The sequence below is a fragment of the Tenrec ecaudatus genome, chromosome 6 (assembly GCF_050624435.1).
Source record: "Tenrec ecaudatus isolate mTenEca1 chromosome 6, mTenEca1.hap1, whole genome shotgun sequence".
NCBI classification, from domain to species: Eukaryota; Metazoa; Chordata; class Mammalia; order Afrosoricida; family Tenrecidae; genus Tenrec; species Tenrec ecaudatus.
In genome coordinates, this window is record NC_134535.1 from 53,448,441 (window position 1) to 53,467,110 (window position 18,670).

At 34.6% G+C, this 18,670-nt stretch overlaps 1 protein-coding gene across 6 annotated transcripts in view; it reads left to right on the forward strand.

The window, feature by feature from the left end:
* OSBPL8 (oxysterol binding protein like 8) overlaps positions 1-12,509 on the forward strand; it is a 200,135-nt gene extending 187,626 nt beyond the window's left edge. For all 6 annotated transcript variants that reach the window (XM_075551253.1, XM_075551254.1, XM_075551255.1 and 3 more), the window contains 6 exons: positions 624-760; positions 2,490-2,675; positions 3,017-3,104; positions 5,063-5,168; positions 10,224-10,326; positions 12,267-12,509. In XM_075551253.1, coding sequence (XP_075407368.1) covers positions 624-760; positions 2,490-2,675; positions 3,017-3,104; positions 5,063-5,168; positions 10,224-10,326; positions 12,267-12,399 — 753 coding nt within the window. In that variant the 3' untranslated portion in view covers positions 12,400-12,509. The remainder of the gene's footprint in view (positions 1-623; positions 761-2,489; positions 2,676-3,016; positions 3,105-5,062; positions 5,169-10,223; positions 10,327-12,266) is intronic.
* The last annotated feature ends 6,161 nt before the right edge of the window (positions 12,510-18,670 follow it).

An 18,670-nucleotide genomic window follows, 5' to 3' on the forward strand; every position in this document is an offset into this window, starting at 1 on the left:
CATGACAAAATAATAATAATTTATAAATTATCAAGGGTTCATGAGGGAGGAGGGGAGGCGGGAAGAGACCAGAAAAAATTAGCTGATACCAAAGGCTCAAGTAGAAAGCAATGTTTTGAGATTGATGATGGCAACAAATGTACAGATACACTTGACACAATGGATGAATGTATGGATTATGATAAGAGTTGTGGGGTTTTTTAAAGTTGTTTTATCCAGATATTAACTACGTAAACAGTAAACCACAGCTCACTCTCTGCAGCGAACACTGTCCCACTGTAATCATTATGAGGTGGCAGCTGAGGCTGCGCATGTCATTGTAAAATGGTTTGAAATGTGTCTAATTACACCTTTTGTAGAATCTTATAAACTTTTGGTGTGATCAAGCAAATTTTAAAGTTCATTTGTACTATATAATTAATCTTAAAGAATATTTTTATTAAAATATTTAATTAGGAGGTTTAGAAAAATATGAGTTAAATTTGTGTTCAAAGAAATATTTGACTTCAAATAATTAAGTAGCTGGAAGAAAATGTTTTTTATTATTATATTACTATCTTGCATAATTTCCTTCTAAATAAAGTTTAATTCTTTATATTAATCTTTAATTTCCTTACATGTAGGATAGTGAAGTTTTTATTAATGACAAAAAGACTGATAATTCAGAGGTTTTCTGGAATCCAACACCTGATATTAAACAGTGGAGATTAATAAGACACACTGTAAAATTTGAAGAACAAGGAGATTTTGAGTCAGAGAAGTAAGTATCCCATTTTTTTTCAGGTAACTGCCTGAAGACCAAAGAGTATTTTTAAATTCCTTAATATTGTGGTACTTTCCTTTGTCTTAGTTATATTTCAATCCAGCAAAACACTATTACTTGTGGGATGCAACAAGATTTCATTTTGATGTGCATGAATATCCAATGCAATACAAATCATCTGTCTGTGGTGAAGCTCAGAAGTAAAATTTTCCTACATTGCCTGTCTCTTCTTACATGTGCCAAGACCTGTTTTGTTTTCAAAGAACATTTTAATTATTTGCATGAAATTATAGGACTTATCAGTGACTCTTAGTATCTGCCTGACATCTGTTTTCTAGCCTGATCTTTGCATGTAGGGTTCTAGGTAAAGTGAATACTAAACCTCCTTTTTGTTCCATTCTCTAAAGCACAACAATTGTGCCATTGGGTACACTGGATTCTAAAGGACATAACATTAACTGAGTGATAATTAAGGTCAACATTTCTCTTCTTGCATGTGGGACTCCTTAAAGCTCAATGTGCACTAAGCAGAGAGAAAAGGTGGGGGAACAAGAAACCCCCACCCCACCCCATGTGGCTGGGTAAAAGAGTTTTTTCTTCCTAGGAGCATCTAAATAAAATTCTCTTACAGTGCAAAAATCAAACAAACAATTTTTAAGTCATGAAATTCTTGCTAGCTGAAATATTTATACTTTTGAACTGAAAATATTATAGCGCATTACCTAGTTTTATCCGTACTCTATATTTCTTTTTGCTCTTTTAAAGATGAGGAAAACAAGGCTCTTTTTGTTATTTTTAAGTTCAAGTTATTTTTAAGTTCATTAGTTCCAAAGTGGCAGATCCAGATTTTAATGCAAGTCTGTCAATTCAATCTGAACATGCTGTCTCCCAAGATGAGTAGATATAGATATTAATATGTGTATATAGGTATGTTTTAACTGGAGAGAAAATTAAACTTTAGTAAGGGAAGTTATTTTACCTCAATTGGCTTTTATGATAAATCAGTGGTTCTCAACACTAGCTGTATACAAGAATCATCTACAAAGCATTTCAAAAAGTCTTAATACCAGTATATGAATTCAGATTGTAAAGTTGTCTGATAATTTAATTGAGAAGTACTGCATTACAAACAAGAGAATCCTCATAACGTCAGTGGATCTTAAATTTTGCGCCTAAGGATGATAGGGGAATTGGAGCACTTGTTTAAAACATAGGTTCTTCAGCCCTTCCTACATTGAATTTTAATAATCTTGGCTTAATAGCACTCTCTGCCACATGCTAAATAGTTTCCTGTTCTCTGACCAAGAGCAAAAGAATTCAATATTGGCGGTTCAAACCTACCAGCTGCCTCACAGAAGGATGAGGCTTTCTGTGCTTGTAAAGATTTATAGCTTCAGAAATTCGCAAAGGGCCATTCTCCTCGTCCTATAGGATAGCTGTACATCAGAATTGACCTGATGACAGCAGGTTTGGTTTGGTTTTTTGGTAGAGCAGGTACCTCTGTATACAAGGCACCAGTTTTGTTTTGGTTTTTTCTTGACTCCTTGCTGAGTGTAATTTTGTCAAAAGCTGGAAACACATGTGAGCATCATATTCTCACAAGGGATTCAAGCCTATCTTACAGAAATTTGATTCACTGTTGCTTTTTTATTCTTCTTTGATTTTGATTATGGTTAGAATATAACAAACATATGGGTTTTAATACTACTCTTGTACATGGTGTTAGGCTCTGGCAACGGGTGACTAGAGCCATAAATGCCAAAGACCAAACTGAAGCTACCCAAGAGAAGTATGTTTTAGAAGAAGCTCAAAGACAATCAGCCAGAGATCGAAAAACAAAAAATGAAGAATGGACTTGCAAATTATTTGAACTTGATCTACTCACAGGAGAATGGCATTACAGGTTTGCAGAGTAAGTAATTTAAAAATATTTTATTACAATATACTGGTATTGTTTGCAACTTCCATTTCAAGAATTACTGTTAGGAGTTTTTGTTTTTTTTTCCAGCTGTATATATTAGTGTGAGCTTTAAATTTTGCTCTTTCATTCCTGATAAACTTGACTTCTTGATAGTAGTTATCCTAGTAAGTAAGCTGAGGATCAGTGATGAAATATGGACAGATCTTAACCTTTTGTTTATATTTATTAGTGAAAATGTCATGTAAAATAGAAAGTTCTTAAGATCTTTTATTTCTTTATTTTAAGATCTTTATTAACCATTAAACTAATGGTATTCATATTCATTTATGTAGTACCCGACCATGGGACCCACTTAATGATATGATACAGTTTGAAAAAGATGGTGTTGTCCAGACCAAAGTGAAACATCGCACTCCAATGGTATGTAGTAAAAAAAAGTTCGATCCCTTAGGCATATAAATTTGTTAAATCCTTGAATCTTTGGCAACAAACATTTAAAATATAATTCTTGAACCGTTCTAATATAATATAAACATGCAAGTCATCTGTATTTAGGAAGAGTTTTCCATTCACAGTAAAATCGTAGTATATCCTTAGTTATATTGTTGGCTTTGAGCCTACTCTACAGCAGAATATATATACCTAACAATGGGGATTTGTATTATAAATCTTAGCTCTTCTCAACTAAATATTATCACTGCAACTTTTCTGCCATCCAGTCAATGCCAACTCATAGCAACCCTGTAGGACAGGATGGATGAAACTGCTGCTATGGATTTCCAGGACTGTTAACTCTTTACAGGAGTAATAAGCGTCACCTTTGTACCTAGGCGTGGCTGGTGACTTTTAACTGCTTACTTTGCCATTAGCAGCTTAACTGGTAACTCACTGCAACACCAGGGCTCCTAAATAATACTTGCAGGATGTTTTTTCTTGGTCCTAATATATCTGTTTGTTTCCACCAAGAGTGAAGTATATAGGAAAGAAAACTATTCCTTTTCTAAACTTAGAGATGAGAATTATTCCTAATAATCCTATTTATTAGATCAATTCACTCAAAATTTTGATAATTCAATAGACTCTTTTTAATTATTGTATTGCAGGGATTTTTTAGTAGTAGGGTCTGACCTAAGATTCTGTCTGAGATGCTAAACCTATGGGTAAGAAATCCTCATTAGCACTATTACCCAATTTATACTATGAAATGTATTAGTAGTAGCAATGATGATGAAGAACAATTATATAGTGAATACAGAGAAATGTTCTAAGTGCTTTATATATAATGTACATATGTTCATTCTTTTAATCTTCTCACTAGCCATATGAAAATCACTAATGTACATTTGCTAATGTAGGAACCAAAGGCTTGACTTGTTAAGTAACTTCCCAAGATCAAGATAGTAAATTAAGAAGGATTAAAGACCAAGTATTCAGAATACAGAGTAGCAGTCTTAACCGCTGTAACATACTATGCTATCACTACAGTAATTCTAATTATACCTGATTGTATGTCACAGTATACTTAGTAGTTGATCCCTGGCTGAGAGATAGGTTCATTTTCTTTCCTTCATTAGTTTGGCATATAACATTGTCACCTAAAAGTCTCCAAAAACATAATGAGAAGACATAGCTTTATGCCTGGTATAGCCCACTCAAAGAATTGACCGTAGAGATAAATCTACTTGTATGTCTTTTAATAAAGTAGACCTCGAGGGTGGAGTGGAGTGGGGAACTGATTATAAGGATCTACATATAACCTCCTCCCTGGGGGACGGACAACAGAAAAGTGGGTGAAGGGAGACGTTGGCCAGTGTAAGAAATGACAAAATAATTTATAAGTATCAAGGGTTCATGAGGGAGGGAATAGCAGGGAGGGAGGGGGAAAATGAGGAGCTAATGCCAGGGGCTTATGTGTAGAGCAAATGTTTTGAGAATGATGAGGGTAACGAATGTACAAATGTGCTTTATACAATTGGTGGATGTATGGATTGAGTTGTATAGAAATAATATATAATATATTTTCTTATTAGATATTTTCTACGTTAACCATATATTAAAAGTAAGTCGATAATTTGGAAACAAACCCAAAGTTGGGAACAAGAGGATGATTAGAAGATATTATTATTTAACATTTTTCAGAAGATAGCAATAGTACAATTAAAAAAGTGAAGGGGGTGTATATTTTATTTTGTCACATTAATGATTTCTATTTAAAATAAAACTATTTGATTACCTAAGTTTGTTGCATCATCTCTATTAAGTTTAAACTAGAATATTTCTGAATATAGTGACCAAATAACAACAAATAACTTTTGACAACATAGAGCTTTAATTAGAAAATAGAGTGCAAGCTCACGTAATGTCTTTTTTTTCTTCAGGTTAGTGTCCCAAAAATGAAACATAAGCCAACCAGGCAACAGAAGAAAGTGGTGAAAGGCTATTCTTCTCCAGAACCTGATCTCCAAGACTCATCTGGAAGTGAAAGTAAAGATAGTGCACGCTGTTCATTATAACAGGCTAATTTGTATAAAGATGGTCTTTTATTGATGGAAATTGCCTGTCATAACTCAAGAGTAGATATGTTTTAGGAGGGGCAGAGTTATATGCAAAAGCTGTTTCAGATTATCACATTTTGAGACCAGGCCACAAGAGACAAAAATGAGAAACATAAATTTAAAAAACTGTACTTTATTAATAGTTTTTTTCCCCCTTGCCTGCTCTGAAATATCGTTAATGGTTCCTTACATTCAGTTCACAAATAGTTTTTGAATTTTGAGCTCATCCCATGCTTCAGAAAAGTTGATTCCCAGGATGAAGTGCTGTAGTGTTTAGAAATCACATAAAAGTAAGACCTTATGCAATACTAGATTAAAATATGTGCCATTCTTGTACAAGTCAGATAATGTGTAAACTGTCTTGATATATAATCAAGAAAAATTTTAGGATAATGTCTTAGACATTGTTAAAAAGTAAAAAAAACCAAAAAACCCTCTGAGTCGTAGTCCCTACTAAGATTACACAAGTAGAAGAGCTCCATTTTTGTGTGCACAGGTACCACTGCTATTGTTACATACTCTCAAGTTGGTTCTGATTCATTCTACCTGATGTGGAACAGAACAAAATACTGCCCAGCCATTGATAGGCTTGAGCCCTTGATTGCAGCCACTGTGCCAGTTCATCTTTTTGAGGATCTTCACATTTTTCACTGACCTTCTAAGATTCCAAACCTGATGTCTTGTACAGAGACTAGTGCTTCCTGATAACATGTCCAAGTTTGTATGAGACAGAATGCCCAAATCTTCACCTGTAAACAGAATTCTAACTATACTTCTGCTGAGATGTACGAATATACTCGTATATAAGCTGAGTTTTTCAGCACATTTTTAATGCAATTTTTGTGGTGAAAGTAGGTGCCTCAGCTGATGTTCAGGCCAGCTTGTACTCGAGTGCATACGGTACTTCTTCTGACCATGCTTGCTCTTTTTCGTATTCTTTGCCAGCACCACCGTGGCTTGGGTCAGGGGTACCTTGACCTCAAAATGACTCTCTTTATTTTGTTTAACATTTTAAAGCAGTCTTATAGGAGATCTGGCCATGCAATTCATCATTTGAATTCTTGACTGTTTGCTTTCATGAGATTTGATTGTTTCCACGTAAAATGAAATCCTCGCATCAGTCTTTTCTCCATGTGTTGTGATGTTGCTTATTGATGCCATTGTGAGGATCTCTCTTCACTCATTGTTGAAGGCTAATGCATATTGAAGGATTTTTTTTAAGTCTTTCATTAAATGCTTTACGTTAACTTTACTTTCGGCAGGCAAGGTCTGTCCTCTCCATATCAAAAATGGTTAATCCTGGTGCTGTCTTCATTAATCCATTTTCTCAGATTTGCTCAGCACACATTGAATAAATATGGTGAAAGGATATGCATGCCTTTCCTGATTTTTAAACCATCCCCTTGAACTTTTTACTTTTAATAAATCATTTTATTGGGGACTTTTACAGATCTTATAACAATCCATAGGTCCATTGTATCAAGCACATTTGTACATATGTTACCATCATCCTTTTCAAATATTTTCTTTCTACTTGAGCCCTTGGCATCAACTCTTATTTTTTACCCTACCTCCCCACCCTCATGAGCCCTTGGTAAATTATAAATTATTATTATTTTCATATCTTACACCATCTGCTGTTTCCTTTCACCCATGTTTCTATTGTCTGTCACCCTGGGCTGGGAGGGGGTTATATGACAGTCATTGCGATCAATTCCCCCTTTCTCCCCACCCTTCCCCCTACTCTCTTGGTATTGCTACTCCCATTACTCTTTCGGGATTCAGTTGTACCACTCTACGTGCGCTGGTCTAGCCGAATTTATAAAGTAGAACTGGCATCATTGATAGTGGGGTGTGGGGGGTGTGTGGGGACGAAACATTCAAGAACTAGAAGAATGTGGTATGTTTCATTGGTGCTATACTGCACCCTGGCTGTTTGCCCCTTCCTTGTGACCCTTCTGTGAGGGGATGTCCAATTGTTTTCCTATGGGCTTTAGGTCTCCACTCCCCCTTGAACTTTGTAAATGACTGCCTCTTGGTCTGTGTACAGGAGCATAAATAATTGTTCTGAAATTTCTATTCTTGTCAGTGGTACCAATAATTTATTTCAGCCAAGAGCAATATGACATCAGTAATAACATTCCTCATTCCGCATCCTTTTCTGTAACCAGCTTTAATTTTTGGCAATTTCTTGTGGATAAGCTGTTGCAATCATTTTTTAATTATCTTCAGCAAAATTTTCCTTTTATATTAATGATAATATTCTATAATTTCCACATTGCATCATATTTCTTTGAAATGGCACATATATCGATTTCTTCCTGTCAGTTGGTCAATTGGCCTTTCAAATTTTTTGGCATAGAAGAGTGAGTACTTCTAGTGCTAAATAACTTGCTGAAACATTTCCAACTCCAAGCCTTTGAATATTTCATTGTAATACTTGTCTTCTTGAGCCACCCTTTCAGATCTACTCAACTCTTCTTTTTTCCCTTTATCTAGTCTTTGTTCAAGAAAAAGTTTCAGACTCTCTTCGAACAGACATTTTGATCGTTTTTCTTTCTTACTTTTTTTTTAAGTCATTTTATTGGGGGCTTTATCACAATCTATATATACATCCATGTGTCAATACGTTTTTACATTTGTTGCCATCATCATTTTCAAAATATTTTCTTTCTGTTTGAGCCCTTGGTATTGGCTCCTCATTTTTTCTCCCTCCCTCCCTCCCTCATGAACCTTTGATAATTTATAAATAATTATTATTTTTCTTTCTTGCCTTTTCTTGCTTCATATATAATATCCTTGATGTCATCCCAAAACTCACCTGGTTTTTGATCATTAATCTTTAATGGATAATATCTATTTTTGAAATGGTCTTTAAATTTACATAGGATATACTCAACATCAATGTTTTGATCCTGATGGATGTGTTTGAATTCTCTTCAGCTTCAACTTGAACTTGTATATGAGCAATTGATGATCTTTTCTGCTGTCACTCTCTGGCCTTGTTGTACTTAATGATGTTGAACTTCCCCATTGTTCTTTCCAAAGATGTGGAGAGTCGATTTGTTTCCTTTGTATTCCTTTTGGTGAAGTCATGTGTATAGTCATCATTTATGTTTTTGAAAAAAGATACTTGCAATAAATAAGTCATTTGCCTCGTGTAATTCTATCCTGTGATCACCAACAAGGCCCTGTTTTCCAGCTGTCATTTTATTCTGTTTTCATCTTTCCCCTTCCAATCACTAGGAGTTATCAGTGCATCTTGATGGCATGTTTTGTCAGTTTCAGGCTGCAGAAGTTTGTTGTTGGTGACTAAATTTGAATAATAGTTACATTAACTGGTCTTTCTTATAGGCATATGAATGTTGTTGTATTACTACCAGTGTTGTATTTCAAGATAAATGTTATTTTTAATGATGTATGTGACACCAGGCTTGTTTTACCATTAGTTACCATCAATTTGTCATTTCTGGCATAATAGACCATTCGACTGTCCAATTAAAAATGGCTAATACCAGTACATTTCGGATCACTAATATGTAGAATATCAATCCCTATGCATTCCGTTTCATTTTTGACAGCTGGCATTTTTCTGGATCCATACTTGTGTATTCCACATTCTGATTATTTTTATTTTTTAAATTTTTATTAAATATTTTATTAGGGGCTCATACAACTCTTATCACAATCCATACATATACATACATCAATTGTATAAAGCACATCCGTACATTCTTTGCCCTAATCACCCTCAAAGCATTTGCTCTCCACTTAAGCCCTCTGCATCAGGTCCTCTTTTTTTTCCCTCCCTCCCCGCTCCACATTCTGATTATTAATGATGTTTTGAGAATGTCACATGAGTAATAGAAGGTCCTAAGAACTTCATCCAAGTCATTAAGGTTGACTCTTCTTCGGGAGGGAGCTCTTCCCCAGAGTCGTATTTTAAATGCATCCAACATGCATGGCACGTCTTCCAGCACCATATTAGACAGTGTTTCTTGGCTATTCACAAACTTCACTGGCCATATTGTAGAGAAATAGTTCATCAAAGCCCATCTTCTTCATCTGTTGTAGTCTGGACATTTCACTGAAACTTGCCCACCACAACACAAGCTAATAGATGTTAGCAAGTAATAGTAAAGGTAACTCGTCGTAATGCCAGGTAACTCACAAATGAAAAAAATAGTAAAGGATAGAGAGCTTAATTTAGTTGAAAGTGGTCAGAAGAGTTTCTCAGGGGAACTTGATACATTATTAGGGTTTTATTGATTACAGCATTCTGGCATTGATAGGAACTGGGCTCCTAAATTCACACACTTGCCTATTTGTTATATGACCTACATTTGTTCTAGATGAAAGTTTTTGTGCCACATTATATGTTAAAACACATTTTACAAGAAATATGTATATTATTTTTCTTATTCTACAAATGAGAAAACAGGCATGGAGTTAGCGTAAATAAAATTTTAACAGAAATAGAAGAAATAAATGCAAGGATGAATTTGAAAAACTCAGAACATCTTTTATATTGGTAATAAAAATTGGTAGAGAAGTATCAAAATTGATTCTAAATTTTGGAGATCAGATGACTGAGCCATAGATACAATATTACAGTAAAAAACTGAGAAGGTGGTTTAAAAGTTGACTTCTTCAGATAGGCAAACAAGCAAGAAGCTGTTTTTTTACCTTGGCAAATATGTATTTTTAATGAATTATATTTTCCTACTTTAATTAGTAAAACAATAAAATTGATGCTATCTAAAATTTAAACTGTAGCTCTAAATATATGTGTGGTGTGGTTTTAAAATGATATATATGAAACTTTTAAAATTCAGAATATCTGAATCATTGTGTTTATCCCTAATTGATGAAAATAATACTCATGAAACTTTTTATAATAACACAGGACAGATTGTTATGTAAATTGTGTTTACAAAACTCTATTCATTGTTCTCATCACCTTCATTCTAAATGTCACCTGTAGCTCAATCGTTGAAGCCAAGTACAAGAAGAAAGAAAGGGATAGACCTGGGAGACATTCAGAGTTCCATCGAGTCTATAAAACAAACACAGGAGGAGATTAAAAGGTAATAGATATTAACAGTGGTAGTGTAGTAGTTAAGAACTCTGTTTGCAACTTGAAGTATTTTATACCATTACTAAGCTAAAATAGAACCTTAGCCTCTGTCGCCTGATTACTGAATCACAAATTTCCTCTAACTAGCTTATTTCAAGAGCTTTATTTAAAAAAAAAAACAAAAGCACTTTGATTTCTTGGGTTATGATGTCACTGGAGGTTGAATTGGATTATCTTATTACTGTAGCATGCTAAGAATGTAGTTGGATTAGATGTGGGTGTAGGGTTGTTTTTGAGAAAATATGCTAACAATGTCCCCTTTGTGCATAGCTAAAGCACAAGTTGTTGAAATGTTGAAGTCGCCCTCCTAACAGTGGGCAGACTGCCAGGGAGTACTTGCAGTCCCTACACATCTCTCCTCGGTGATCCAGCAGTGTTCACACTTGAGGAGTCTCCTTAAGGAAGAAAGACTATTTTATCAGTTGTTTTGTGTGTTTTCTGTTTTTTAATCTTATCCCATCTGCTTTTTCATAGTTAGTATTCAAGGCTTGATGTTCAGGAAGATCTTTTCTACATTGTTTTCCCTCTCTTCCTGGAGATCTTGTGACATTCATTTAATGTAATTCTCTTATCTTCTGCCATTCCTCTGCATCACCCCACCCCCACCCCGCCCAATGCCTCAGTCCTAGGAAAGGCCTTACTTTGCCCAGAACATAATGTACTATCTCATAGCTCCAGAGTTTTGCCCACATGATTCTGCTTCCTGGAATGTCCTTCCTCCCACCTGTAACACTTCTGATCACTTGTCCATCCATGGTAGAGTTAGTAACCCTTCAATTTGCTTTACGTGACTCCAAATAAACACTCCTGTGAGTACTTTCTGGACTACAGAGTTGTTAGTGTATGTGCCTTATCTGTCCCATTGGACTGTGTGCTATCCTCCTTAATTGATACTTGTCAAAGAGTCATATAGTATACAAGTCTTGGTGGAGCCATTCCTGGGTTATAAAACTGACAGGAAGCATTTTTAGTCTTTAATTGTATTCACTTTCATTTCAAAGAGGCAAAGAAAGAATTTGTCATTACAAATTTTCTAAAAGCCTCTGAAAACAGGGAAAAGGGAAAAAGAAGTTTGTTCCATTTCTTCCTTAGATGGGAAAATCAACCTCTCTCTTTCTCCCTCTCCCTTCCTCCCCTCCATTTCTTATTTTTAATTTGTATTTGCTTTGCAGCATGTATATGAATGACTGATTGTGGAATTACAAGTAAATTTTAGCTTAGATGAATTTGCAAACAAAATCTGCTGATAATGAGAAATTATTTATTTTAAATTAATGAGGCTACTTGTTTGTTGCATTTCCTTCCTTTTATCTTTGTGCTGGAAGCCTAAAAAAAGTGGAGGCTGTAATGGAAGCCTCACTAATCAGCTTCCACTAGCCAAAAGCATTTTTGGTGACATGAAGAAGGTAATAAGCTCATTTCATAACCAAAGTAATATTTTACCTCTTGCTAGCATATGATATGCCTATAGAACATTCTTCAAGTTAGGGATGTTATAAATCTAGTGTTACTTTTGACTGGGAAATTTAGGATTTTCTCCATCTCTAAACCCCAATTTCTTTAAAGTAAATACAATCCTAGTAGGTCAACCAAGAAGCAACATTTTTGTTGTGTTTTAAAACCATTTTATAAGAAAAAAGGTGATATATTTCATTATCATCATTTCATTATGTTTGATACATATTATTAAGCAATACATTTAATTTAGGATGAGTATTTATTTACATAAGACCTAATAGCTGCTAGCTCTCTGTTCAGGCTGTAGTAATTGATTGACCAAGTTAATGTAATTGTTTTGAGAATATTATATTGTTTACTATTAAGTTGTGAATTCCCTGCTAACAATTTTTTATGAATCATTATAACATTTATTATTTCTTATTTTTATAGAAATATTATGACTCTTCGAAATCATTTAGTTTCGAGCATACCTACCACGGATTACTTTCTGCAACAGAAAGACTACTTCATCATTTTCCTCCTGATTTTGCTTCAAGTCATAATAAACTTCATGTTTAAGTAAAAAGATACTTACATTTGAATTGATGAACTGGAATGATCTGAGTTGGCCTGGGACCAATGTTCAAGTTGGTTTGGTCTTTATTAAAACATCACAATATTTCTGAAACAAAAAACCTTAGAGGTAAATATAGAAATGTTGGCATTTCATACCTTTTATCCTTAACCTGAAACAAGAGCTATCTTATTTGGTTATTAAAGTGAGCTATATGTTAAGTGCCAGAACATTTCTAGCTTTTGTGAGTGTGTCTACATGTGAATGTAATAAATCCACATGTATGCACAGTTGTCTCGTATGTACTCTCACTTGGCAGTACTCTTTGTATTCTATAGTACATTCTGAGATATATCATTAACATTGTTCATAACAGATACTATCAGTCTTATAAATATAGGTGTGGTAATCTATTTTCTTCATAAAGCAGGCACAAAACTTGTATCAATAAAGAATACAGAATGGGCGATGGAGCAGTATACCTAACTAATTCAATACACTGTACTGTTTTAAAAAAAACTCATTTCCAAAGCACCCAGATAAACTGTCTAGCAACTGTGAGAACAAAATGTGACTGGTCAAAATTGGCGTATTAAGAAAGACATGTGTTTGATAAAGTTTACACAGATTTTTTTTCATCTCCAAAATGTAATATTGATAGACACAAGCTTGTATAGTTGTATGTGTATATCAGTGTAAACAACTGGAATGCATCTAGTTGGATCAGTTGATTATGTCTTATCGTATGTACATAATAACACCTTAACACTTGCTTAAAAAAAGTGAATGGTCAATGTAGACTGCTGGTCCTTAGTTTTTTTTTTTTGTTTTTTTTAAGCCATCTGGTCAATAACACAGACCAAATTCTAGAGTAAACTATATAAAATACTGATAGCTCGTGCTTTCTCATTATGAACTGCTTAGATTTCATGTAGATCTTAGTGTATCAGTAGATAAGTACAAAAATTATTAAAAATATTTTACTTCAAAAACCAAAAAAAGAAAGGCAATAAGAATAAGAAAAGGCAGTTACTCTGTGTGGTAATATTTTTGTGTGCATTAGAATTCGTTTCTTTAAAATGTGCAGTTAGTTGAACATCTAAGGAAAATACCATGTTCTGAAGTTGAATTCCCCCTCTGTTTGTAGTACTTTTATTCTGTGGAAAAACGCCATTCTTACTGATTACTTTTGTTCAGGCTTAGGTACACACTTTTTTCTAAAACTTTTTTTTTCCAAATGAATATTTTAACTTTGTGTTTTTTACATAAATTTTTATAATCTTCAAAAGCAAGTTTTGCAAATACAAACTATGTCTAATAATCCTTATAGATTTTGAGTGGTTTTTTAATTAAAATGAAGGTCGAGTAGAGTAATTGCTGTGGTCACATTTGCCTTTGACAAAGAAGAGACTGTGAAAACCCAGTAAACTTGCAAGCAGTTGGTTATTCCACGATCAATGTGAAATGGAGTGATAGCTAAATTGTGAAAATTGAAAGTGATAGCCTACTTTTTCCCTATCCAGTGTAGCAGTCTTAAGTATACAATTTATGTGACCTATAGGTTTTTATGAAGCACTATTTCCCATATAGTTAGCAAAACAATTAAGTTGAGTAAAGCATAAATAAGATGTACCTATATCCAGTATTTTCATGACTACACTAGATTGGGTATTTTGTTTTTGTTTCATGTCGTGTTTTTGTCTATACAATTTTTGTACTCATTGTTACCAGCATAATGCTAAACTGCATATTCATTGATATATTTTGTAAATATTGTACAATTAGAACTTTTTATGGTTTGAATTACTATTAATTTATATATAACTTGATTGGCTTATCACAAGAATTATTTCATCATTAAATCCTTAAAATATATATATATATATTTTTGTTGTTGGTGGTGACCCAGCTTGGGGTTTTGGTCTTACTTAACCCGTGTGTGTGTGTTTTCATTCGGTCCATATAGCATTTTGTTTGTACAGACATCTAACACAGAAACAGTGGTTGTTTCATGATTTTTCTTTGGGTAGATGTTATGGTTCTTAAATGTCAAAAGTATCTCATTAAAATAAGCAAGGTTACTGTTAAATATCCAATTGTGTGGCCTACCCTATCCCTATCTATCTCTTATACACACACACATACACACACACACACACACACAAATGTAGTTATCATCCCATTTGGATTTGTAGCTTTTTTATGTTAGTGAGGTAGGATTTGTGTAGGGTATATGTTGATTAAAGCTCTTCTGAGTATAAAAGAGATTAATGAGTAAGCAGTGATGGAGGGGATGATATACCAAACCACATGGCGATTGCCCAGGAACAGAAGGTCCAAAGAGATAAGGACCTTCCTGCAGAACCAAGAGAAAGACGTCTTCTAAAACCAGCACCCTGAATTTGGACTCCGAGCCTCTAAACTGTGAGAAAATAAATTTGTTTGTTAAAGCCACCCCCCTTGTAGTATTTGTTACTGCAGTACTACATAAGACACTTCATTATTCATGACTGTTTCTTATACACTAAAAGCACATGTCCAGTCTAATGGTCCTCCTATGCTTTTAGCTGTGTACGTTCCTTTTTTTGAATTAGAACACAAAACTCAGGAATTGATGGTTTAATTCCAGATCAGTGCTTATACTAGGCTTAAGGTTTGAATCCTTTAAAATGCATAATTAACTTTGTACTTAGCCATAATATGTAATTGACTTCAAATGTTTTTTTATCTGAGATTAATCTTTCTTCACATATGGATTCATAAAGATTGTAATTTACTTCTGAGCACCTCATGATGGTTTCTAGGAATTAAGACCAATGACCAGTGTTTCTCATATGATCAAAAAAATTTCCCACACTAAAACTTATATAATTATCAGTATGTGTATTTCTTTCAGTGGTTAAATGTACTCTGCCTTCGATTACCCACTATTTAATGAGATGTCACTCTAGATGGTAATAAATGTGAAATGTTAAGTTTCAGCAATATACTTTCCCTGTATTTCATGTCGATATTTTTGTATGACTTATAAAGGATCTTTGTCACAGCTCAATTGGCTGTTCATTCCATTGAAAAGTTGCTTTTGTAAAATATAACCTTCATGTAGGGTTGACGCTTTTGTGCCTTTAAGAAAATCTGTCATTTTATGTTTCAGACTTTCATAATGATTCAAAGTGTTTATAGGCTTAATGGTCATAAGAGGGTCATCTCTCTGTGTCTTTCTTTTTGTATTAGCACACAGTAATGATGTACTTTTATAAGGGTTTGTCTATTGACCAATTTCAGATACTCTCTCTCCACTCTGAGACATCACTGTAATAGGCCTGTCAGGTTATCTGAGTATTGTAAACAGTGCCTTTTCATAGAATTCACACTGTTCTGCGTGTCAGTTTGTGCCATATCCACAAAATTTTACTGGAGACAGTTTTAACATTTTGAAGAATATCTTAGGTATTTAGAAAACCTGTTTAAAATCCTATTTTTCCAGTGTTTAGCATTTCTAGTGAGTTAGCAAGGAATACATTTGGGTTTGTTTTGGTTTGTTTTTTTTTTGCATATAATGATGACAGCATTTTTGATGAGCCACATGATACAGCAGATCATTTGAATTGTTAAATCAACACAAATGAAATACCATATTATTGACACTATTTTTTTCATTTTTAATCATTGAGTGAAATTCTGCAGAAATCAGTAACTTTACATTTCAATTTCTATATTTGACTAAGTAGAAAACAGATTCTTTAAAATGTATAACCTGCCACGGTAGTTATACGTTTGCTTTCATTTTTCCCCACCTACTTATGTGGATTTAACCTATTTACCTGTTTAGTGCTAACATACTGTTTGTTTTTTGTTAGTTTTTAATAGAGCTGAACTATTTAAATTGTATACACCAGTGTCTTATTAAATGATTAACATATTTAAAAGAGCCACAAGAAACCCATGACAAAATGAAAGTGAATATACTTGCTAAAATATTTCATGCATTTATCATATAAAATTAAAGTTTTTCATATAAAGAAAAATGTCATGGAATGTTTAAATTGACGAGCCACAGAATTTTAGTTGAATTTCCTTTATTTTTCAGCATGCCCAGTGTATAAAGTCACTGCTATTGAGTTGATTCTGACTCATAGTGAACCTGTAGGAATGTAGAACAGCTTCATGGGATTTCTCAGACTATCAAACATTGTAAGAGCGGTCTCATCTTTCACCCACAGTGGGACTGGTTGGTTTGAATCGCCAAACTTAAGGCAGCAGCCCAGCACTTAATCCACTCTGCTATTAGAGCTAACTGTAGATCTGCATTAAACCTTGCATTTAGTGGCCATTTATAAAGTCAAACTCTGCCACTGGTCAGCTTTGTATGCTAATAAAAGTATGGTATCTCTAGTGTCAATATAGCACACTGTCATTCTTTACGGTGCATAGCAACTGCAATAGCCATAGGTTACTGTTTTATAATGTATTACATTCCTAATCTATTGCTTATCAATTATAAATGTTTGCAGAGAAAAAATTAAATTTTTTAAATGATCTGTATAATTATGCTGACTTCTACAAGTAGGCATTCTAAATAAAATTTTAAAGAGCAAACTGATCCAAGACCATTGACTATAACATAGTGACTAATTTTCTAGTACTAATTTTATTATTTTTCAGTTAGGTGGGGGTTGCTGCTAAGAATAGTGAGGGGCTTGGAATGGATTTTGCAGGATCCCTACTATATGCTTTCTTGGTGCTTTACATTCACTCTTCTTGAATACACTTAGCTGGATTTAATACTCTCATGGGGTGCTATGTCATCAATTTCCACTATTAGAGAGCCCATGTGACAGAGAACTGTTTGGTTGGGTGTTCTTACATAGAATCTTTAGGAAAGCAAATTGTTACTAAATTAAATGAGAGTAAAAGTCCCACAGCAATTGTGTTTGCTTGGGTACTTTAGAGAAACAAATCCACAGAAACTCATGTATAAGAGAAAGTTTTATATAAAGGGTAAGCGCACATCAAGAAATCCCAACCCAGTGCTGCCCAAGCCCACAAATCCAACATTAACTCTAATGTCTGACACTGATCCACAAAGTCCTGCAAATCACAAAACACACGCAATGATGCCGACTACAGGAGGAAAGCTGAATCAGTGAACTTGTAAGCATCTCAGCGCTGGCAGGGGTCTCCACACGGCTGCTCCGGCACCCAGGACTGCATCCGAGTAGGTCCATGTGGCTTCTTCTCAGGGATGTCTTGCAGGAAGTGAGCCTTGCCAGCTGAAGCAGGGAACTGGCTAAGGCAGCTGCACCCTGGTACGACCATCACAGAGCAAGAAACCCCGAGAACTGGAAAGGCAAGGCTCACAGTGTCATTTTCTCTCTCTTAACCCCACGTGTTTTATCAGCCAGGTTAACACAATAAACATCTCAGTGATATTAAGCACAAGTTTGAACTTATCTTCCATGTCCAATTCAAATGCCCATGCTTTTTCCCCTATTAAAAATCTCTGATCTTAACATTTTGCTTTCAAATATTAGGAATAAGCCACTGCTCAGATGTATGTACCGTTCTGTAATGAGTTCCAGAAAACCAGTTGCCAATTAGTTGACTACTCCCTGTGCTGTAGAACTCTGACCCATAGGATTTTTTTCCCCGTCTTTTTGTTGCATAGGATTTTCAATAGCTGATTTTTCAGAAGTAGATCACCAGGCCTTTCTTCCAAGATGTCTTCGGGGTGGACTGAGCTTCCAATCATTAGTTAGCACCTAAGCACACCAATCATTTGTATCCCCTAATATCAAGTCATAATGAATCCACTTACATGTTTCAGGAAGTTATTTCTCTCATTTTCCCTCCCTGTTCTGTACCCTGCTCGTGTACAATCTTGCTTCCCCCTCATAGTTCAGTTGCTTCTGCCTGGTAGTTGGTCCCGTCATATTAATGGAGTAGGGAGCAAGTTGCCTATTTTATACATTGGACTAAGGCAGCGTTCTCAACTTATAGGTTGTGACCCCTTTGGGGATGAACGACCCTTTCACAGAGGTCACCCGATTGATTCATCACAGTAGCAAAATTAATTATGACGTAGCAACAAAAATAAATTTATGTTTGGGGGTTCACACATGAACTGTATTAAAGGATCGCATAATTAGGATGGTCGAGAATCACTGGCTAAGGGGAAAGGAAGTTTGTCTTCAGTGCAGTGTTGATAAATCATTTCCTTAACATTCATCACATGCCTTATTTCTAATAGATGCGCTACTATGCTAATCTATTGTCCACT